This window comes from Episyrphus balteatus, chromosome 4 (genome assembly GCF_945859705.1).
Source record: "Episyrphus balteatus chromosome 4, idEpiBalt1.1, whole genome shotgun sequence".
Taxonomy (NCBI): domain Eukaryota; kingdom Metazoa; phylum Arthropoda; class Insecta; order Diptera; family Syrphidae; genus Episyrphus; species Episyrphus balteatus.
This window is the reverse complement of record NC_079137.1, coordinates 21085015-21109822: the sequence shown is the minus strand read 5'-3', so window position 1 is coordinate 21109822 and position 24808 is coordinate 21085015. Positions and strand designations below refer to the sequence as shown.

General features: G+C 32.0%; 1 protein-coding gene across 50 annotated transcripts in view; it reads left to right on the top strand.

Annotated features, from left to right (window-relative positions):
* The window catches only part of LOC129918435 (sodium channel protein para), a 559170-nt gene that overhangs the window by 356841 nt on the left and 177521 nt on the right, over positions 1 to 24808 (top strand). For 23 of the 50 annotated variants that reach the window (XM_055998972.1, XM_055998988.1, XM_055998970.1 and 20 more), the window contains 3 exons: positions 19096 to 19373; positions 19656 to 19829; positions 20933 to 21095. In XM_055998972.1, coding sequence (XP_055854947.1) covers positions 19096 to 19373; positions 19656 to 19829; positions 20933 to 21095 — 615 coding nt within the window. Of the gene's footprint in view, positions 1 to 19095; positions 19374 to 19655; positions 19830 to 20202; positions 20366 to 20932; positions 21096 to 24808 lie in introns of all 50 variants that reach the window. The other 27 variants (XM_055998995.1, XM_055998986.1, XM_055998981.1 and 24 more) reach the window with 3 other exon arrangements.

The following is a 24808-nucleotide window of genomic DNA, read 5'->3' as shown; positions in this document are numbered from 1 at the left end:
TAAGTAAAAAAAAAAAAAAAATTTCAACAAAATTTTTTTTTTGTTACAATACAAAGTACGCTTAAGACCCGATTTTTCAATCTTCTAATAAACAGTCAGTTAACTGTCTGAGATATAAGGCTCATAAACGATCAGATAAAATCATTGAATTTTTCAATTAAGAAAGATCACTCAGTTAGTTATTCTACAGATTAACACAAAAAAAATGTCAAATTCAAAAATATTCAAAATTAAACTCCATTTTTGTTCCGCTGTATTTTTATCAAAATTTCTTTCAAAACAGTTAAAGATTTAATATAAAGTACTTAATTCTGATTACAAATTTTAAAATTTTCTGAGAAAAAAAAAAATTTGGTGTATTTTTCAAAACTTTGAATTGTGGTAGCGACCCCTAGAACGTGTTTAAACTGGATCAAATTTTACCCAATTTATATTTAAGGCAGGAAGAACAAAATGAAAGGTTGTCCCATTAAAATTTCGAAAATTGATTTTTAAGAAGCACCCTAATGTACATTAGGGTGGTCCTTATTTGTATGGGAGAAAAAATTTATTATTTTTTTTTACTGAGCACCCGATTTTATTGTTCCTATGCAATTAAAATGTGTACAAAAAAAATTTCAAGAAAATCGGACAATATTAACACGTGCCGCTTTGAGTTTGAAGTTTTAAGAATTCTCTTCTATAAGGGTTAGCAAATAAGAATCCACCAATGTCTAATTTTTCATTATTGAAGTCATATTTTCATAAATAGTGTTAGAAAAACAAATATTATTTTAAATAAATAAATTTTTGGATTATATTTTCATAAATTAAAGACATTAAATTAACCTTCGTAACGAGTTTCGAGACTTTCAAGACTACATCCTGGGTATTTTTGGCGATAATTTCGCACAGTCCGAAAATGTTGAATACAAATTACACTGTGCAAGTTTTTTTCAAAAAAATATTTAAGACGTCTGCACCATTGACTGTTTCCCCCTATTTCGGACCTGAGAAACCGATAGGAATCATCAGTTTTTCGATTTATCGGAACGACTTCAAACACATTTTTTTCCGAAGTTCTTTCAATAATTTTAAGCATTTTGCCCTATTTAAATTCATTTTTCTTCCAAAAATAATGTTTATATTATTTCTTTTAATTCTGCTCAAACGTTATTTACTACCAGAATAATGACAATATAAAAATTATTTGAAGAACAAATTTATAAGGGAGCAAAGGACAAGATCTTTGAAAAAAAAAAAAAAAATAATAATAATAAAAAAAATTTAATTTGTGTTTTTTCAATTATTTGTGTAGTAACATTTGTGGCCACATTTATTGTAAGAAAATCAATCTTATCAATTGTTTTTCACTGTGTTTTAAATCTTTTAAACAAAGCAATGTCAGGTCGAGAAAATGGGTCAAATTTGGATGCGTTGAATACCACTTGAAGAACAATTTCGAAAACTTGATGTCTAAAAGCCCAATTTTGTCTCGCCCAATTTTTTTTTTTTTCTAATAGAACACAAGCTCCGTTTAAACGCCAAGTGTTAGATGAAGTTATGTCGAAAACATAAGCTTGAACTTTGTCATACAAGGACCAATTTTCTAATATATCGTACACTGTAGACAATACTTCAATCCCAGTTCAAGCTGAAAGTTCTGAAATTCCAAGTGAGTCTGTCTACTTTAGCTTGGCCAGTTATATCGTTAAGAAGTTTTGAGCCCCAGTGTATAACGGCAAAACTTAAATTAAATTCAAAAAATTTAGTTCTACTTACTAAAGCTGAGTGCCCACGAATATATACATTCTAGAGTCGTATAGAGGAGCGGTTAGTTACAAATTTTGAAGGATCAGTACAGGCTGTCAAGAGGTGAACGGCATTCCTGTCACTTACTTTATATTTATTAAGCACTGCCGATAGCCTAGGATTAAAAATATCTGCTCCTGCTCTTTTCGAGCCAAAAGATTCTGGCACTTTAGATTCAGAGCTTTGATTTTCAACTTCAACCTCTTCTTCTACTACGAAAACAAATTTTTTCATTTAAATATCGCTCAATTACTTGAACACTTTCATAACTCAAAAAAACTGGTTTTTCAGAAAACGAGTATCAATCTATTTTTCTATGTAAAAAGTAAGTTTCTTAAATAAAACTAGTGTTCCTTCACCGTAAATTTTCAAAGAAATGACTTTTTGCAGGATTAAAGATTACTTTATTCAAAAATAACTTCTGCATTAATAACTCAAAACTCGTGATTTTTTTGTTATGACAGTATTCAAGTAAACGAGCGATATGTATTTATTTTTACTTTGATCTTCAATTCCTTGCTAAAAAAAAAGCTTAATGCGTCTCGTTTTGACGACAGTTTCGAGACAAGAATTTTTTTTCATTAAAACCGACTAAAAATAAATTTTCACGAGGCATCTTCATTTAACTTAATTATATTATTACAACTAAACAAAAGCTATTGCAATATTTTATAGCCAGAAGCAATGAACTGCACTTTAAATGACACCTACACTTGCTTGGGGACAACAAAAAAACATTTTCATGAAATTCATAAAAAATTTCATACTGTGAAAGTACTCTCCCAAGAGCGTTAACTTTAAGGTAAGAGCGGCACGTGTTAACGTGGTCGTAAAAAAAAAAAAAAAAATAGGATAGTGTTTTAAGATGTAAAGGAACAAAAAAATAGGGTGCTCAGTAAAATTGCTCAACTTTTAAAAATAACGACCACCCTAATGTACATACATACCTATGTATCTAAGTGGTATCTCAAATGGTTATTTGTAGAAATTAGTCTTTTTTTTGAGTTTGCAATTTGATAGGTGATTGGAATAAATTCCTAACACTTATAAAATCCAATATCGCACCCAAAAACGAATAAATTCTCCCTAAAACGAGACCTATTTAGCTATCGTTTATTTATTGACGATTATTGACTTATAGAAAAAAAAAACAATTCCAATTTCGGGAGGCGAACCTCGGCCACTCGATTAAGAGGCAACTACTAGCTCACCTAGACTAATACGACTTCTAGGGAAATGGAAACTTTTTTTGGCTGCGCAATCATTGGAAATGAAATTAATTAAAAATATCAAATAACTGACAAATAAGTAGGGTTCCCAACCGTACTATAATATATAGTATTGTACTATGGGCATTACGTGCTATACAGGGTGTCCCAAAAGTTAACGTCGAAACGAAAACGGTAGATAGGGTAGGTGGTGACAATTATCAGAAAAATAATAAAAAAATCGCAGTCATATATTTTGGGAGTTATGGACATTTGAAAAAAAGTCGAAAAAATGGTCACCCTGTGACGGTTTTTCATGTGCCGTGACTACAAATCTTAATTTTTCTTGGTATAAGTCTGCCAAGTTTCAGATTTTTAGAACGAATAGTTTGGCTGGAATTTAAATTTGATGGGACAAGGTCAAAAACCCCATGTTATTCCCATAAGAAACTTCAACCGCTTTTCGGCACGGGTTAAAATTAATTTAGAGACTTGAAACTTGGGGAATATTTTTTTTTTATTTATTTCCAACCATATAAGCCCTTGGGAGCATAGAAATTCCAATTTTTGGAAAATAACGACCACCCTAATGTACATATCTGAACTCGCCTTAACCTAGCTTACTTAGGCCGTGTGTCGATTAAGTAAATATTTAAGTTAAAGTTTTCATCTTCGTTAAAATTTTAGCCTTCTCTACAGGAGGATACATTTAAACCTATTTTTTATTCACAACGCTAGTGTCAAAATTTTCCAGAGACGTCAGATTGTCTTAATTTTAGATTTTTTGGAATCAGCATTAAAAAATACCTTGAAATCATGTATCATATGTGTATATAATACCATAGCCTATTTTTGCTAATTTTGAAAATCTCCATTTCGCGATATGACCTTGAAATCGCGACAAGCGGACATGAGATTTTTCTAGACTTTTGAGATATGTTATAGAATGGCAAAAGGAAGAAATTGAGCTAAAAAAATTTCTACTAACATTCATTCCGAGGTTAAACCCTTATTTAACTGGATTACTATATTTTTTTACAGTTTTTCCTCAAAATACTATTATCGGCTCCGAAAATGTTGGGAACCCTACAAATAACAATAATAACATTTATGATCGAACAAAACAATTGTCAAAATTAGTGATGCCGCCGAATAGTTGGCGAATATGGCCGAATAGTTCCTTAAACTTCTGCAACATTCGGCTGAATACCAAAAACCATATATAGTATAAAAGAGACTTAATTTGCGGTCCAGATGCAATGGTCATAACACGTCAAAAGTCACGTAGGAGTGAGGTAAATGCACATCTTTGGGCAACTAATCGGCCGAATAGTCAGTCAAATTAAGTCTCTGTCATACTAAATATTGTTTTTGGAATTCGTTTTTGTTTTTTGTTATGCGGAGTAATTTTAGGGTTGACTTTAGCAACATTAGAAGACTAAAGCGGCCCATACACACCACACTTGTGTGCCCACCGGAGCGACAAAATCAAAACTTTTTGATTTTTTTGTGTCGGTGTCATGATCGGTGTGCCGTCTGTGGTGCGGTGTACACACAAATGTGCGCACAAGTGAGTACACAAGTGTCTTGTCTATGGGCCGCTTAAGAGCAAATTTCTTCGCTGTATACGCCCACACTTCTAAATACAAGCCAGCTGCTTTGGCACTAAACCGGCCCATAGACAAGACACTTGTGTGTACAATTGTGCGCACATTTGTGTGTACACCGCACCACAGACTGCACACCGATCATGACGCCGACACAAAAAAATCAAAAAGTTTTGATTTTTCGCTCCGGTGTGCACACAAGTGTGGTGTCTATGGGCTGCTTAAGTGAAACGCAGGTTGGTGCTGATTCTGACCCCTCAGAATTCTACCTACCGCAGTACACCCTAGTGCCATTGTTCTTCCCCTCCCATGGTCTTGCCGTATACATTCGAAAAGATGTTGCTTATCAATTCCAACCGCAATACGGCCACTGTTCAAATACGAACTTTAATTTTTATATGTGGATAAAATTTATTGTTCAAAATCAATCCATCTACTATTGTTTCATATATAGAAGCCCCAATTTAAATTGTAATTCAACCTACAAGGAGTTAGATGGACTTTCAGTCTCCATATTAAGAATTGTTTCCCAAAACCCTCACACTGAGATCGCAATTGCGGGCGATTTCAATGTCCACAATTCGGGTTCAATGCTTCGAAAACCCAATGCTGTCTTTTGTCCTTGAAACTCAATGTATCCCCTTTGCCACTATCCATGAGTGGTACTTGCATTAATGAAACCGAAAAGCTGTCAGTACTAGGTGTGTATGTTAATGATGATCTACGTTGGAACGACCACATATTTCATGTTGCCAAAAATGGTGCTAAATGCTTAGGTTTTCTTAAAAGGTGCAGGAAATTCTTCACTTTCCTACGCATGTACACCACAAGGAGGGGTACTCTCCCCACTCCTGTGGAACTTAGTGGTTAATGAACTACTAGTCGGTCTAGAAGTAGATGGATTCAAAGTGATTGCATACGCTGACGACGTCGCCATTGCCATATCAGGAAAACATCTCCATACTATAATAGAACTAATGCAAACTGCTCTAAATAAGCTACTAAAATGGGCAACAAACTGTGGATTGGGGGTAAATCCTCAAAAAACAGAACTTGTCCTCTTTACAAAGAAATATAAAATTCCACAACTAGACCCCCCCTCTATTAATGGTGTTCCACTTAATTTTGCCAGCGAAGCCAAATACCTGGGTCTTATTTTGGATAGCAAATTAAACTGGAAAACCAACATACAAGAAAGAATAAGAAAAGCCACAGTGGCACTCTTTTCTTGCAAAAAAGCTATAGGGAATAAATGGGGACTATCTCCTAAAATAACTCATTGGCTATACACTGCAGTCATCAGACCTATTCTCACTTACGGGGTAGCAGTTTGGTGGACTGCTCTGGAAAAAGTAACATATCGAGACAAGTTAAGCAAAGTCCAACGTTCAGCCTGCATGTGCATCAGCGGAGCTCTCCGTTCGACACCTTCCGCCGCTCTTGATATATTACTCAATTTTCCACCCATAGATATATTCAGCAAGCAGGTGGCCGCGAGCACTGCTATTCGACTCCAAGCCATCTCTCAATGGACCAATAACTCTATTGGCCACACAAATATTCTGAATTCATTCGGATCAATCCACAGTCACTCCGACTACACCACCCCACAATTGGTTTTCGGCAATAATTATGAAGTCACCATCCCAAATAGATCAGAATGGGACAATGCCGAGTTTCTAAGAGATGATTCAATTCATTTCTACACAGATGGTTCTAAAACCAATGACGGAGTGGGTGGCGGGGTTTACTCCGATAGACTTAATGTTAGTCTCTCCTTCCGTCTCCCTAATCACTGCAGCGTGTTCCAAGCGGAAATAATGGCGACTAAAGAAGTATTGACTTGGCTCAAAGAAAACGTGATATCTACATCGGATATCCGCATCTTCTCTGATAGCCAGGCCGCCCTTAAATCGTTAGCTTCGGTTTCCACAAACTCCGTTACTGCCCGCGACTGTCGATCATCTCTCATGGAGATGTCAGAACAGTTTAACATTCACCTTTTCTGGGTGCCGGGTCACAGAGATATTCTGGGAAACTGTGAAGCAGACGAACTCGCCAGAAATGGAACTCTAATACCAATTTTACCCAATAAGGCAAATATTGGTATACCAATCGCAACGTGCAAACTCATGCTGAAACAAGAAGCTATAGAGGCAACAAACATACGATGGTCAAACATTATAACTTGCCAAACGACCAAGCAGATCTGGCCTAGGCTAGATCCAAAACGTTCAAAAAATTTGTTGTCTCTAAGCAGATTGCATATCAGCTCTGTAATAGGTGTCTTAACAGGACACTGTCTCATAGGTAGACACGCCATAAGACTTGGCGTAATCTCTAACGACTTCTGTAGAAGTTGCCTTGATGAGGAAGAAGAAGAAACAATCCAACATCTTCTCTGCTCATGTCCTGCCCTTTCCAGTAGACGTAAAAAATACCTGGAAAAATATTTCTTAGAAGATACCAGTGAACTAATCAATACTGACATCTTCAACCTTCACCGCTTTATTAAAAGCTCCAACTGGTTTAATTAGTGAGGAATTTCCTCACAAAATCACGGTATCACAACGGACCAATAAATGGTCTAAGTGTGTCAGTTGTTTTCCTGACAGCCATTTCTACCTAACCTACGCATTACCATCTACAGGGGTTTAAGATCAATGTACATCGGTTTCTCCTACTAAATCCTCTCCTCTTTTCCTAAAAGCTCGCAGTATGTTCTTATAACATTTTAAGGGTATTCATAACCTCTTGATGTGCGCGTTAATTATACAAAAAAAATTCTGTCGAATGTTGCGGACGTTTGATTAACTATTCGACCATGCCCGACCAAGTACTCGGCAGCATCTCTAGTCAAAATAGATCGAACAATGGATAGTACTTAATAAAAATGTATCGATATTAATAATACAAAGTAAAAGTTTCTATTCAAAGGATACAAAATTATTTAATTTTATAAACAAGTAACGAACAAAAGGTTTTAGTAAACGAACAATGATATCGGAAAGATTTAAACAGGTATTGAAAGATGGAAAAAAGTTCTTATAGAAACCGTTACTAAGATTAAGATTAGGGTGAGAGGTGGGAATAATTCGTCTTATCACTGCGGCCTCTGATGAGCCTGTTGTGATTTCCTCTTTTTTAAAGTTCACTTAGAAATCCTGTATTGATTAAGCAATTACAGTGACACAGTATGTGTTCTGCATTTTCTTCGTCTTCGTTACACATTCTGCAGGTGTGGTCTTGAGGTGTTTTTTCTGCTGAGCAGTGTCCAGTAAGGAAGCCTGTGGTTATGCGAATCTGACTCCTGGTGAGTGTGAGGAGTTGTTTCGTTCTGGCGTGGGAGGTGTTTCGTATAAATTTTTTGGCTTGTCTGTTACCTTTCGTATGCGTACAGTAATGATTAACTATATCTCTAAGCCAACAATTTTCCTTATACAAGGTGTCCCAGAATGAGATAAGAAAATTTTGAGGGATGATTCTTGGGTATATTCTAAGAAAAAAATTGTTCTACAGTAACTCAGTAAGCAGATATTGTTATGGAAGCTTTATTAGATGGAGTTTTTAATAAAATTCAAGATAAGCCGAAAATAATAACAAAATATGTCGATGACATTTTTATAATCATGAAATCTAGTCATGCTAATTCTACTCTAACTGCTTTAAATTTTTTTCATCCGCAAATTCAGTTTACAGTTGAGTATGAAAATAATGGAGAACTTCCATATCTTCACGTAGGTAATGGTAATAAGAAAAAACAACAAATTGATATTTTACTGGTATAAGATACCAACATCTTCGGGTCGTCTTATTAATTATTATAATTCCAAACAGCCTTAACAAGTTATAATCAATACGGCAAAAAATTTCATAAAAAGAAATATAATTAAATATAATTAGAACATTATTTAATCAACACTTTAACCCAGTGGTTCAGGCAAATTTAGTAACAAATGTTATTCAGTTTTCATACAAAAGTGTATTAATTATTCCAAATCTTTCAAATAGAATGTTAAACGCTCCTATAAGGAATAAAGAAAACGTTCGTTTAGCATTTATTTAAAAGGCGAATTTTCCAAAAATGAAAAATCAAGCATTGTTTATAAAATAAATTTTTTAGGTGATGGAACAAATTACTGTCCTTCGGTTTATGTAGGTACTTCAATGCAGAAACTTAAGAATAGAATCACTGGTCATTAGTGTGGTTCACGTTATAAGGCAAAAAAAAAAACCATATAAAACAATCATTTTTCATGAAAAAAGCAAAAAAATCTACCTTTTTTTTTCAATTACCCTTAAATCAATTTTTTTAAAACACAACATAATAATAAATTTTATATCAAATGAAAGGTACATTTACAACATCATCTGAAGAGTTGAAAATTGTTTATTACAATCAATTTTCATCTAAAAATCCATAAAAAAAACAAACTTTATTTTCTTCCATACGCTAATGTCCTTGTCCATATTTGTACACATAGTTAAACGCACCAATTTTCGTTTACATAAATTTCATTTTTTTTTTTGTGTGCAAGAATAACCAAAATAATTATTGTATTTATTAGAATGGTTATTTAGTTCTTAATAAAAAAACAAAATGAAATAGTGGGTGAGTGGAAGTTAACGGTACTTTTTACTTCTTCTTGTCTCTGATGTAAGAAAAAAGGCAGTTTTTTTTGGTTCACATGATTAGACGCACAACTTAAATTAGTTAGTTTGGCGAGATCTATTGCGTTAATTTGATTAAATTTGGAAGATTAAGCAGCAAGAAGTTATTTTTTAGTGATTTTCATTCAAAATCTGTTAAAAAAAAGTTCCGAGTGCTACAAAAATAAATGAGGATTTTACATAAGCACCATTGCCAAAAAAATAGGATGAAGTAAAAACAGTGCCTCTTACGAAAAAAACTTAAAAGAAGGAACAATAGAAGCTTTAACACCTCAGGAAAAAAGAAAATTTATGAAAAAAGCGTCAAAAACAGCTCTATCCCCGAGCAAAATTAAAAAAAAAACCGGGCTAACGGGAAGAACATCAACTTTTCGGTAAATTTTTTTGAATGCTGAACATCCTAGATTAAAATAAAACTCAAAAATAGTCTTGATGCTTAATCTTCCAAATTTTATCAATTTAGCGCAATAGATCTCGCCAGACTAACTAATTTAAGTTGTGCGTCTAATCATGTGAACCAAAAAAACTGCCTTTTTTCTTACATCAGAGACAAGAAGAAGTAAAACGTACCGTTAAGTTCCACTTACACACTATTTCATTGTGTTTTTCTATTAAGAACTAAATAACCATTCTAATAAATACATTTTTTTTGGTTATTCTTGCACACACACAAAAAAAATGAAATTTATGTAAACGAAAATTGGTGCGTCTAACCATGTGACTGTATATAACAACCTATAATAAATTGTTTATCATCAAAAGCTTATTATAATTATCTTTAATAATATGTCTCAATCATGTCTCTATGACGTCCAAAAATTTGTGAAAATTTCTTAAAGCCAACCATGTCGAAATTTCAAACTGACTGACGGCAACAGGCGCCTATTTCTCGACGAGCTACATAAACAACATCAGCTACATCAACGACTTTAAACTTCAATATCTCCGTCCCATCCATCGGGACTCACGCATAAAATTTTAGTATTTTTGAATTATTCCGACCACAAAAAATATTTCCCAAGCTATGGAGCTTCTCTATTGGTTTTTGGGGTCGTCGATGTAGTAAATGTTAAATGTAGCTGATGTAGCTTGTCGAGAAACAGCCCCCAGATCTCAACTTATAGTCCAAGAGCTCTGTCCAACAAAAATTGTCAGTACAGGTAAGATAGGACTCTTGCATCACACTCTGCATCATGTCTAAAGCAGAAGTCCATCACAACAAAAAGCTCACACAGCGATGCCGCATAATGCATAAAAATGTTTCAAGTTTGATCGAAAAAGTACCAGCGACAGCGTTACCCTTTTATTGGTGGGACTTCGCAATAACAACTTTTTAAAAGAAAGAAAAATAGATTTATCTTTTTCCACACCACCAAGATGTAATCAAATAACTTTTTGCTACTTATTCAAGAACATCCCGACTCTACACTAAAGATCCATTGCGGCACATGTTAAAATGTTAACATTAATTGTTTTCCAAACAAACGAAAAACAGATGGCCACGGTGCCGTGGAATAGCACCGAACGAAATACCGCCGAGTTCCAAAATTCGGCACATTTCACTTTACAAAAGCGAAATAACCCGAATTTCAACATTCGGCCTTATTGCACTTTTTCAAAGTGATATATCGCCGAGTCTCAACTGAGAAATAAGGCCGAACGTTAGAAAAGCGAGGATAACAGCAGACCCAAGTTAACCGGTATGTTAACCTTTTTTATTTTCAAATGTATACAGGCCCAAATTTACTAAGCAACAATGGCCCCAACACCAATATGGAAATTATGTCCAATATGTCCACTGTCCATGTCCATCTCATCAGGGTATAGGTTCCAAAAAATGTTCGGGGGTTATGTGCCTCTTAATTATTCATTAACCTAGATTAGTTTCAAGAAGTGATAAAAATGTGGCGCAGGGACATAAAGCCCAGAGACATAAAACCCACATTTTATTTATGGGACTTATTTTCCAATTGAGTGGGCCGACATATAAGTTAAGGATTATGTCCCACTTGAGTGGGACATAAGCCCCACATATTTTTTATTAAACTGGGACATAAGCCCCACACTTTTCGAAATATAAAACAATAACGTACAATAGCTTTTGTTATATTTTATTCACATTTTATTCCTGATTCCTTAAAGGTTTAATGCAAAAGAAACTTTGAATACATCCAAACTCGCATGATGAGTGCGGTTCATTTGGAGAACTATTTCGCAAATAGAGCGGCTAAATAAATCACAATGCAAAGATCAGAAACAAATAAATCCGACCTGTTTCAACTATTTAAAAGCAAAGCGGAAAAAGATTTTCTAACTTGAGAATCTATTTAATTTTGAAAACCCAAATGCGAAGCGGAAAAAATTTTTAAGGTGTGAAAATAAAAATTCGTGCGAAAATTTTTTTCCGCTTCGCATTTGTCAAGTTATAACACACACATTTATCTTTGTTCCTTGGTATACACATAAATACAACAATAATACCCAGTAGTAAGGTGTAGGGTAAAGTCGGGGGATATGGCACCCATTTTCGTTTTTCGTTATTACTTGAGAAATAAAGAAGATTTCTATTTCAAACAGAAGCGGATTTATTTTAAAACTATTTCTTAAATACAAAATAGGTAGGTACATAAGTGTAATTCAAACATAATTTCTTGTTATTTTTTGCAAAAATAAAAAACATTAAAAAAAAACATGATTGAAAAAATGGAGGGTGATATGGCACCTAATCGAGGGTGATATGGCACCCTACTTCTTCTTGATATTTTTTTGTGACACTTGTTGCATGTGTTCTTGAAAGACGTACACGAATCATGAGACCAAAAGTGACATTATGATTACTGCCTTATTCCGCAATTTTCAGCCAATCTGAAAGCTATTTGGCAAACTTTTAGGTTCTGGTCATTTAAGAAGCATTTTTAATGTAGTGAATTGTGAAGAGAATCGCTAAATGCTTAGGTCCTGCTTTTTTTGACAGTCAGCAGCTCAAACGGCTGCTGTGATCTGGGTTTTAGTCCACTTGGCCTGGTTTGCTCAAGTTTTTTGTAAATACAATTGTCAGTTGAAAAATAAATAGGGTTAAAAGTAGATGCGGGGGAAATGGCACCGGTGCCATATATCCCGATGTTTTTGGGTGCCATATCCCCCAATTGACTACACTTCTGACACGAATAATCACGTTTGCTTAGTTATGGCAATGAGCAAACACAAGAATATAACCGTTACCGTTCTTTTTGTGTTAACATGAACCCTCGGCGTCAAATACTTTTGGAACCACACGTACAACAATTTTACACAAAAAAACTTTTCGCTCAAATTTAACTCACTTTTTTGTTTTTCCATTTTTTAAATTTAAGTGGCAATGGTTACTGCGGATCCGAATGCATCCACTGAAAGCTTACGTCAGACTTAATTCTTTTTTGCTCTTTTTGCTTTGAAAAGAAGTCATTAAGTGGAAGATATTGAAAGGGTGCCATATCACTCGATTTTACCCTATAAATAGTGAAGTAGATATGTTTGTCATATGCTGGGGGCATATGCTGTGCCACTGATTGAATACATTATTGGATGGGCTTATTTGCCAATAAGGTGGAACATAAGTACAAAATCGAATTATGTACATAGCTATGCCAAATCCAGTTCGGAGATAATTTTATAATTTGTGAATTCTTTGTTATAGTCCAGTGCATTTATAATTTGACCCAGCAGTTTGTACCACCCCCAAATTTTTTTTGCTCATTCGATAGAGCATTGGCTTTATATCATTACCCGGATTTTTCGCACTCGCGAAATTTACCTTTCGGCCGCCATCTTGGATTTTAGTTTTTGGTGAATATCTCGATTTATATTTATCCTACATAAAAGTTTTGCATATAAGAAACGTAGGCAATTAAATTTCGCGTCTTTTATGTTAAGAACACTTTTTCGATATTCTGAATATTAAAAAAGTTACAAGCCAAAAAAGTAAAAAAAACCGAAAAAATGACAATTTTAAAGATTTGAGCACTTTTTATCAAAATTATGAAAAAACCTTCGGAAATAAGATTATTCACCTTAAAATAAGTGAAATAATACCGAATCGGCGTAATTTCACTTTTTCAATGTGAAATAAGACCGAACGTCAAAATTCGGTGTTATTTCACTTTCATAAATTGAAATAAGGCCGAATTTTTAAATTCGGGGTTTTTTCCCGGCGCGAAGGCTGTGTCACAAAAACAATAGAAAAAAGGAGTACTTTATGAAGAGAGTTTACCAAAATGGTAACTCTAATGCATTGTGAATATTTTTAATACACACTTTTGTTGATTGAGTTGCAAGTTGCAATCTGTTTCTGTCACCCATCGAGTGGCCTGTGGCAGATAGGTCAAAGGGGGATGTACGTCGCTTGATAAAGAAATTACAACAACAATGCAATGGCACGTCTGTGGTTTTCTTATGTATTTCAGGGTCATATTTTTTTAGTGTGTACTTTTGTAAAATCGTTGGGTCCCACTGATTTAAAAAAAAGCCTTCCCATAAGGCATGTACTGACAACTTTTGTTGGGCAGAGTATAGTAAACCTCTCGAGTAAATGTATGTCTGTTAGCTAGAAATAGAAATAAGCTGTTGGCATTGCTATCCATGTCCGCAATGTTATTTAACCCCTTGTAACCCAACATCGTAAATTTTAAAATTAATAATGTAAATCGACAGGGCTTTAGCTATAATAAAACACGTATTTCTTAAAAATTCAATAAATTCATTATTTGCTTAGTTATTTCGAAATTTACGCAGTAAAAAAAAAAGTTTAAATAATTTAATTTTGTATATATGTAAATGCAAAAGTTCAAACAAAAAGCTATCTAATATTTATTTTTAGGCGCATTCCTAAAATCTAAAAATAAAACCCCGTTAGTTTATGCACGAAAAATATTTTTTCTGAATTTCGTAGTTTTTACATAAATTTGCTTGTTTTCCAAAAAAGCCGAACTTTCAACATTAACTGCCAATTAAAAACTATTGGTGCTATTTATTAGAAGCTTTAAAAGAATAAAAACATGTTTTTTAACAGCTTTTGGGCGATCTTTTTCGGTTTGTTACAGAAATGTCACATGGGGCTTCAAGGGGTTAAAGCACTAGTTTTTAAAATAATCGGTCCCAAAGTTAATATTAGGGAACAAAATAAAAAAAAAAACACATTGAATACGGTTTACTGATACAAAATTTACTGATAAAAATTGCCTCAATTTATTTTCTATCGAACACTGTAAACCATTATGTTTCTATGCCTTCTAGTTTTTGAGAAAATTGAAAAACTATTTTTTTTATCGGGTTTTTATTTTTTTTTTTTGCTGTTTTGATGACTTTGGCTACCAACAAAAAAGTTAATTTTGTATTGAAATTAGCGGTCCTGACAAAAACAACTTTGACCCCACAGATGAATCACTAGTTTGAAGTTAGAGATCATAACAGCGCCGAATTAATGGAAGAAGAATTATTATTATTATTATTATTTTACGTAGAATAAACACCTTTTCAATACTGACATCCAAACTTAGCTTTCTTAGTTTCTTTGTGTCAGTTTTTAATTAATGAGCAATAATACATTATCTAAAAATAGTACATGCAAAACATTTATAACTATTCCTTTTTTCGTGACCTTCTTAGCATACCTAATAGCAAAAGTTATCTAATCATTCATAAAGAACGAATAGTGTCAATCTATATTTTTTTTTCAAACATTGTGGAATGTAAATACATTCAGTAGATATAATATACCTACTCATAGTTCTAGCTTTTTTGCACATTCCTCCTGATTCACCAGTTCACCTGTATAAAAATCTACTATACTTTTCGGTCAGATTGTAAGTGAATTTAGATGACGTATGGTTAAGATTTTGTGTATATATGTAAATAGGTTTATATTTAGTACATACATAGTAGGGTGGGTCAAAAACATCGAAAATTTTTTTTTTGATTTGGTACTCCGAAAAATCGATTGCTAGACCCCTCTAGAATATACACACCAAATATGAGCTCTTTTTATTAATGGGAAGGTCCTCCGCTTTGCAATTTTCCATTTTTACATCAAGCTTCTACTAAAAAAAAATAATTTTTTTATTAACTGACTTTTTAGCAAATTTCTTTTCATATTCTTGTAGGAAATTGAACGTTCTACAAAAAAGGCCTTATACACTTTTTTCGTTTATCTAACCGTTGAATAGATATTTGAGGGCCAAAAATCGAGAAAATCTTTAAAAATTCGTTTTTTGTTCTTAATTTTGTAACAAATTGAAAAATTATAATGATCAAACGCGCAAGACATATTCTTGTTGGAAATTGATTGCTCCACAAAAAAAGTCTTATTAACTTTTTTCATTAATCTAACCATTCTAAAGATATTCGAGGTCAAAGTTAAAAAAAAATATAAAAACATTTTATATTTTTAAAAAATTTCTAATTCACTGAAACTTCATTATTTTCAAATTAGCAAGATATATTCTTGTAGGGGATTAAACGTTCTACAAAAACTTCCTGGGAATGAAATTGATTGCTTTAACCGTTTAGAAGATATTCGTATCCAAATCGCAATGCATACGGGTCATAAGAAAACTATTGAAATCAGTGAGCATTGGTTTGGATACGAATATCTTCTAAACGGTTAAAGCAATCAATTTCATTCCAAAGAATTTTTTGTAGAACGTTTAATCCCCTACAAGAATATATCTTGCTAATTTGAAAATAATGAAGTTTCAGTGAATTAGAAATTTTTTAAAAATATAAAATGTTTTTATATTTTTTTTTAACTTTGACCTCGAATATCTTTAGAATGGTTAGATTAATGAAAAAAGTTAATAAGACTTTTTTTGTGGAGCAATCAATTTCCAACAAGAATATGTCTTGCGCGTTTGATCATTATAATTTTTAAATTTGTTACAAAATTAAGAACAAAAAACGAATTTTTAAAGATATTCTCGATTTTTGGCCCTCAAATATCTATTCAACGGTTAGATAAACGAAAAAAGTGTACAAGGCCTTTTTTGTAGAGCGTTCAATTTCCTACAAGAATATGAAAAGAAATTTGCTAAAAAGTCAGTTAATAAAAAAATTATTTTTTTTTAGTAGAAGCTTGATGTAAAAATGGAAAATTGCAAAGCGGAGGACCTTCCCATTAATATAAAGAGCTCATATTTGGTGTGTATATTCTAGAGGGGTCTAGCAATCGATTTTTCGGAGTACCAATTAAAAAAAAAGAATTTCGATTTTTTTGACCCACCCTAATACATAGTTATTATAATTATTATAATTATAAGCAATTTAGATTTTGAAGTTAAAAAAAAGTCAATTATAGTCCCCTAAAGCAAAAAATTGGCTTTAGGCCGGAAGAAATTGCGATCTTGATTTTTGGAATATTGTTAGGATGCACAGCACATGTATAATACCCGTAAGAAAAACCAATACCGCGAAACTTTAAAAATTTTTTAAGTGTTTATATTATAAAATTAATTTCATTAAAGAAGATAAAATAACGTTAATTTGAACGTTACCATAAGCACAACTTGAAAGGTGCAAAACTTCTTGAAAAAAATCACTCCAAAAGTTGAAATTTGTTCCCACTTAATATACATTTCTGCTCAAATTTAACGCCTTATGATTTCTTTAAAAGAAAAGTCCTGTTATTACTTTATGTCACGGTATCATGGTTATTTCCTCAAATGAGGCAGGAGTGATCTTAAATTCAAGGTATGGATTAAAATGTTTGTAGGGAAGACTTGGAGAGATTTGCTGAATTCTATCTATCAACCCGCGAACCTTTTAGATGTGAGTCATAAATTTTCATGAAGTAAAATCTGCTTTACAACACGTACGGAGTTAGTGGGCTCTCCTAAAGCTACGTTAAGTACCCAAAGATATTTGACTGACATCACTTTTAGATTTAGTCCACATTTTAGTCTCGTGCACGATAATGCATGCTATAGTGATTTTTAGAACATTTTCAAGAGTTTAATATGCCAGCTTATAATTGACCACACAGAAATTGGGATATAAATTCAATAGAACATGTCTTAGAAATGTCGAGGAGATGCATTCGCGACCGAAATCCAAGCAGTCTTGATCAATTGAAAAATGCACTGAAGGTAAAGTTACAACAAAACCTTTAAAAGCTAATTCGTGGAATGAACAGACGACTCCAGGTTGTCACATGCACTAGGGGAGACAATACCAAGTATTGAATAAAATTATTGGAAAGAACTGTCACTTGCTTCCATTTAAAAAAAAATTTCTTAAAAACCAAAAATTATTTTAATATCAGTTTTCAAACGTTGAGTTGTTAAATTTGGTTTGTAATACTGTTGCAGTTTAGCATTTTTGCGACTTGGGAAACAATAAGCAAACACAAAAAAATAGACCAAAGAATTTTAAAGCCATTTAAAATAGGATACAGGGGTATAACTACAGAAGAAAAAAGCGTGCGTTAATTTTGAGCAGGAGTGTAGATGAGGCAAAATTTTATTATTTATTTTTAGGGTATCAAAACAGTATCTGGGGTTATAAAAATATTCAAATTACCATTCATATTGATTTTTATATTACCTACTGGTTTACATATATTACCTACATATTGGGTGGAATTTTTTAAATGACTGTTTCTGCTTAACAGTTCGGTGGAATCATTTGATTGATTTTTCTTAATTTAATATGATTGCACATTAAAGGGTTTCTCAAAATATAGGTATATAAATATAAATATTCTAAGAAAAAAATTGTTCTATCTATCTCCAAAGTTGGTACAATTTTTCGATGATTTAAGATACCGCTTACTTTGGTAAGTATACCTCGACCTTCGTTAACTCAAATTTCTCTGCTAACACTAGTGCTAGAAACTTTGACGTTTGACAGGTCTTAATTTTTAAGAGAAAGAAATGTTTATATTAAGATCATTTTTATTTGAAATGAAAACTAAAATTAAAATTGTCCTTGATTTTCTATGCATGATAGATCTCGTTTAGTATTAACAGAGAAATTACTAATAAGCGTTGACGGGGGTCAAGTAAGCGTAAGTGTTTTCTTAGACCATCGAAAAATGATTTCAACTTTGGTGGCACAACTTTCTTTACACAAAGAATAATTTGCAAACATAAATGTTCAGCAGAAAAAATCTGAAAATTTGCCAGTATTGCCGAGATTTAAAGGTACAAAAATAATGCAAATTAGTTTTCAAAATTGATGTTTTTGTAAAATGCATTTAAATTAATTAGGTATAAGACCTTACTTATCTTTAATATCAATCTGAAATTTGCTTCCTTGACAGCCTACTGATTTATTCTTTATTATATGCCTATTTTTTTTTTGTTTTTGTTTTCTTAAAGAAATCCTTTTTGTGAAATTTCAAAATGTATACTTTATTTTTTAACGCTAAGCTAGCCTATAATACATACCATTTATCAATTAATAATGCTTATAATCATGTAGATTAAAATTTCGTACTAAATAACAAAATTCTATTAATCGTAGCGTTTTGAGAGTAGAATTATTTGGTATTTGAAATATTACATCGCACAATGTTGATGCGCTTGGGTAATAGAATACAAGCCTTCTTAAATTTAATTTAAATCAAGCTTAGTTGTAAAGTAGGTTTTCTTATTTTCACTTAAACAAATTGCTCATTTAGGAAAGCGATTACATAAGCCTCTCTTTTTTTATAAAATAATAAGAAAAATAAAAATAAAAAAAAGAACTCATGTTAACGGAAAAAATACACTTAATAATTATGAACAACAACAAAATCGGCTGAGTCAAAGTTTGGTCAAAATAATACTAATGCTTAATTTTATATTCAGTCTCCATTTACTACTTTCCAACAGAGGATGACGACGAAGATGGCCCAACACTCAAGGATAAAGCCATTGAGGCATTCCTTAGAGGCATAGATATATTTTGCGTTTGGGACTGCTGCTTCTGTTGGGTTAAGATTGTTGAATGGGTTTCCTTAATTGTGTTTGATCCATTTGTTGAACTATTCATCACCCTCTGTATTGTGGTTAATACAATGTTCATGGCACTAGATCACCACGACATGAACAAAGAAATGGAAAAGATTCTAAAAAGTGGAAACTATGTAAGTATTGAGATGTAATGCATTATTCTACTTAATTCGTCATATTCGGAATTTTTTCTTGATTTTGTACCTATATCTTAAATTTTTTGAACAAAATTTGGATTTCCATATTCAATAATATAAAATAAAAATTAAATGGTAAAATAATGTTACAAGGTAGGTACTCCATTTATTACACTGGGACCGAATTCCGATAGCGACGAATGGCGATTTTCTGTATAATATTGTGTAGAGATAAAACTTAAAACTTAAAATTTCAAATAAAAATTCTTTTTCTTATAGTTTTTCACGGCGACATTTGCGATCGAAGCTACGATGAAATTGTGTGCAATGAGTCCGAAATACTATTTTCAAGAGGGATGGAATATTTTTGATTTCATCATAGTAGCACTCTCCCTACTCGAACTAGGTCTGGAGGGTGTGCAGGGATTATCTGTATTACGTTCGTTTCGTTTGGTAAGATGGTGTTTTTTTGTTTTTCTTAAATATTATTTTTTTAATGCTCTCTATAAATATCTCTATAAATATCTACTAATAACAGAATTGAGTGTATTACAGTTCAATAAATGTTAATTATTGTTTTCTTTTATTGTTTTGAAACTTTTTTCATCAGAATTAAGATTTTGATTAATTAATTTGTTTCATGTTGTATAACATATGTATAGATATTTTAAATAGGTGAAAAACTATAGCAAAATTCAACTAAAATACACACCAAAAATTTCTTATATTCTTCTATCAATTTTTTTTGATCGAGAAGATAATTCAATTTTTCATATTAAAATTCGAATAAAATGAATTCTATTGTAATGAATCTTCCTCCTCCCAGCTACGTGTTTTCAAATTAGCTAAATCATGGCCAACATTGAATTTACTCATATCGATTATGGGCCGAACTGTCGGTGCCTTAGGCAATCTAACATTCGTTTTGTGTATTATAATCTTCATATTTGCCGTAATGGGAATGCAATTGTTTGGCAAAAATTATACAGGTATTTTTAATGACAAAATGATGCATCATTTACAAAACTAAATATGGTTATTTAAACAACCAACAAACACTTTTTTCTCTATACTCTATTCAATTGATTCGTTCACTATCTATTTTTTAATTTTCCTTAATCTTTTTTACATAAGAGGCATTTTGTTAGCTTTTGATTACTCTTATATAAAGTATCTATATTAATAATATCCATAGCTTTAAGAAAACTGAAATAAAATTTACCAAAGTATCGGTATGCTTAGCAATAAGGCAAAGGGCAGGTATATACATTATACACATCCGTATATCCACTTTGAAATTATTTGTTATAATTGAAATTCATACTTTTTATAACTCACTGTAATTTTTTCCTTCTTTTCTTTCATATTTTGTATCAAAAAATTAAAATAAACTTCCTATAAATACTGCTTGTGTTGCCCGGCTTGTGATGAACTAAAAATTCCCCCGCATCAATTAATTAAACATCTTTCCCAAAAAAAAAAAAACATCAACAATCAATCACTCTTCAACATTGGAATCACCCATTCTCAAAAAAAAAAATTAAACAAAAACATAGCTTCGTGTTTTCAAATTAGCTAAATCTTGGCCAACATTAAATTTACTTATATCGATTATGGGTCGCACAATGGGTGCATTGGGTAATCTGACATTTGTCTTGTGCATTATCATCTTCATATTTGCCGTCATGGGAATGCAACTATTTGGGAAAAATTATCATGGTAAGTACATTTACATTGTAATTTTTGTAAGACAATTATAAGTGTTGGAACGTATGTGTTGATGTAATCACTGATTCTCTAATTTATGTTATCAATAATTATTTATATTTGAAATCATAACATAAGTGATAGATTTCTATAGTAGTTGTTCTTATCATTGTATATATATTTCTATAGTACTATCATGAAGTCGAATTTAGTATTAGTTCATGTCGCCACTTTTTTGAGGTGGCGCTCAGTGTGTTTTTTTTTTCAGTAAACAAAGTGAAAAAAAAAAAAAAATAATGAAAATTATTTTTATTTTTAAGCGGAGTGATTGAATATAATTCAATTAAAAAGTTAATAACTTTTTATTATTAAAAAGTTAAAGTGACCTCAACTCCATATGCGTTTCGCCCAGGTATGACAGTGGGCTCATCAGTTAGATGCTGTCATACCCTTACTAAGACGCAAAATTTTGGTCCATGAATACAGACACTTATAAAAATCACAACCTGACTAGACTGTGAATTTTAATATTTTAGGGGAACATGGTTACATTCTAGCACCTAAAAACAATTGCCCGTGGTCAGGCTAATAAGTAAACAAAGTGAAAAAAAAAAAAAAAAAATAATGAAAATTATTTTTATTTTTAAACGGAGTGATTGAATATAATTCAATTAAAAAGTTAATAACTTTTTATTATTAAAATTTTAAAGTGACCTCAACTCCATATGCGTTTCGCCCAGGTATGACAGTGGGCTCATCAGTTAGATGCTGTCATACCCTTACTAAGACGCAAAATTTTGGTCCATGAATACAGACACTTATAAAAATCACAACCTGACTAGACTGTGAATTTTAATATTTTAGGGGAACATGGTTACATTCTAGCACCTAAAAACAATTGCCCGTGGTCAGGCTAATAAGTAAACAAAGTGAAAAAAAAAAAAATAATGAAAATTATTTTTATTTTTAAGCGGAGTGATTGAATATAATTCAATTAAAAAGTTAATAACTTTTTATTATTAAAAAGTTAAAGTGACCTCAACTCCATATGCGTTTCGCCCAGGTATGACAGTGGGCTCATCAGTTAGATGCTGTCATACCCTTACTAAGACGCAAAATTTTGGTCCATGAATACAGACACTTATAAAAATCACAACCTGACTAGACTGTGAATTTTAATATTTTAGGGGAACATGGTTACATTCTAGCACCTAAAAACAATTGCCCGTGGTCAGGCTAATAACACTGTGCAAGTTTTTTGAAAAAAATTTTTGAGACAGGCGCGCGATTAACTGTTTCGCCCTATTTCGGACCCGAGAAATTCATTGGCATCATTAGTTTTTCGATTTATCGGTACGACTTCGAACAAAATTTTTTTTGAAAGTTTTTTCAATTATTTTGAGAATTTTCCACTGTTTTTAGTCATTTTTCAATCAAAAACAATGTTTATATTGCTAATAATTCTGCTCAAACGTTATTTGCTACATTGTAAACAATTTTGAACAATTTATTTGAAAGTTTAGTGATTTTTTTTGAAATTTTTTTAAAAAAATCGGAATTTTTTACATTGTTATCGTTTTTTCGCACAAAAACAAAAACATGTTCTCTTTTGCACAAATACATAGCATGTTTTCCATTAAAAATTAATTTAACTGTTAATTTAGTGTTGGTTAAACTTTGACATAATATCGATAGCATCGATAACAAAAAAATATCGAGTATATCGATACTTCACAAAACTATCGATAGTTTCAATACTTCCAAATTATTTTACCACAAGGCTACCGATATTATCGATAGCTTTGAAATTAATTAAACACAATTTGAACTACAAGTTAAGTTTTCGTTTGACATATTGGATGTAAACAACGAATTAACATAGTGTTTGGTAGATATCGATAGTTTCCATTGTCGATTGTATCGATAGTTTTAAGAAAAAAATATCGGTAGCCTTGTGGTATAATAATTTGGAAGTATTGAAACTATCGATAGTTTTGTGAAGTATCGATATACTCGATATTTTTTTGTTATCGATGCTATCGATAGTATGTCAAAGTTTAACCAACATTAAATTAACAGTTAAATTAATTTTTAATGGAAAACATGCTATGTATTTGTGCAAAAGAGAACAAAAACAGCGAAAAAACGATAACAATGTAAAAAATTTCGATTTTTAAAAAAAAAAATCAAAAAAAATCACTAAACTTTCAAATAAATTGTTCAAAATTGTTTACAATGTCTTTCTACTGGTAGCAAATAACGTTTGAGCAGAATTATTAGCAATATAAACAATGTTTTTGATTGAAAAATGACTAAAAACAGTGGAAAATTCTCAAAATAATTGAAAAAACTTTCAAAAAAATTTTTGTTCGAAGTAGTACCGATAAATCTAAAAACTAATGATGGCAATGGATTTCTCGGGTCCGAAATATGGCGAAACAGTTATTCGCGCGCCTGTCAAGAATTTCGACTTGCACAGTGTAAGTAAACAAAGTGAAAAAAAAAAAAAATAATGAAAATTATTTTTATTTTTAAGCGGAGTGATTGAATATAATTCAATTAAAAAGTTAATAACTTTTTATTATTAAAAAGTTAAAGTGACCTCAACTCCATATGCGTTTCGCTGATGAGCCCACTGTCATACCTGGGCGAAACGCATATGGAGTTGAGGTCACTTTAACTTTTTAATAATAAAAAGTTATTAACTTTTTAATTGAATTATATTCAATCACTCCGCTTAAAAATAAAAATAATTTTCATTATTTTTTTTTTTTTCACTTTGTTTACTTATTAGCCTGACCACGGGCAATTGTTTTTAGGTGCTAGAATGTAACCATGTTCCCCTAAAATATTAAAATTCACAGTCTAGTCAGGTTGTGATTTTTATAAGTGTCTGTATTCATGGACCAAAATTTTGCGTCTTAGTAAGGGTATGACAGCATCTAACTGATGAGCCCACTGTCATACCTGGGCGAAACGCATATGGAGTTGAGGTCACTTTAACTTTTTAATAATAAAAAGTTATTAACTTTTTAATTGAATTATATTCAATCACTCCGCTTAAAAATAAAAATAATTTTCATTATTTTTTTTTTTTTTTCACTTTGTTTACTTATTAGCCTGACCACGGGCAATTGTTTTTAGGTGCTAGAATGTAACCATGTTCCCCTAAAATATTAAAATTCACAGTCTAGTCAGGTTGTGATTTTTATAAGTGTCTGTATTCATGGACCAAAATTTTGCGTCTTAGTAAGGGTATGACAGCATCTAACTGATGAGCCCACTGTCATACCTGGGCGAAACGCATATGGAGTTGAGGTCACTTTAACTTTTTAATAATAAAAAGTTATTAACTTTTTAATTGAATTATATTCAATCACTCCGCTTAAAAATAAAAATAATTTTCATTTTTTTTTTTTTTTTCACTTTGTTTACTTATTAGCCTGACCACGGGCAATAGTTTTTAGGTGCTAGAATGTAACCATGTTCCCCTAAAATATTAAAATTCACAGTCTAGTCAGGTTGTGATTTTTATAAGTGTCTGTTTTTTTTCATACAAATTCTGCTTTTTCAAGTCACCACTAGAGTTCCTAAGATCGTTTCACTTCATGATAGTACTATGGATATATACAATGGTTCTTATTACTATTAAATGTAAAGAATAACGGATGCTTTCGTCCCATTCATTGGTGTAACAAATAGTGACCAGGACTGGCCCTACCATA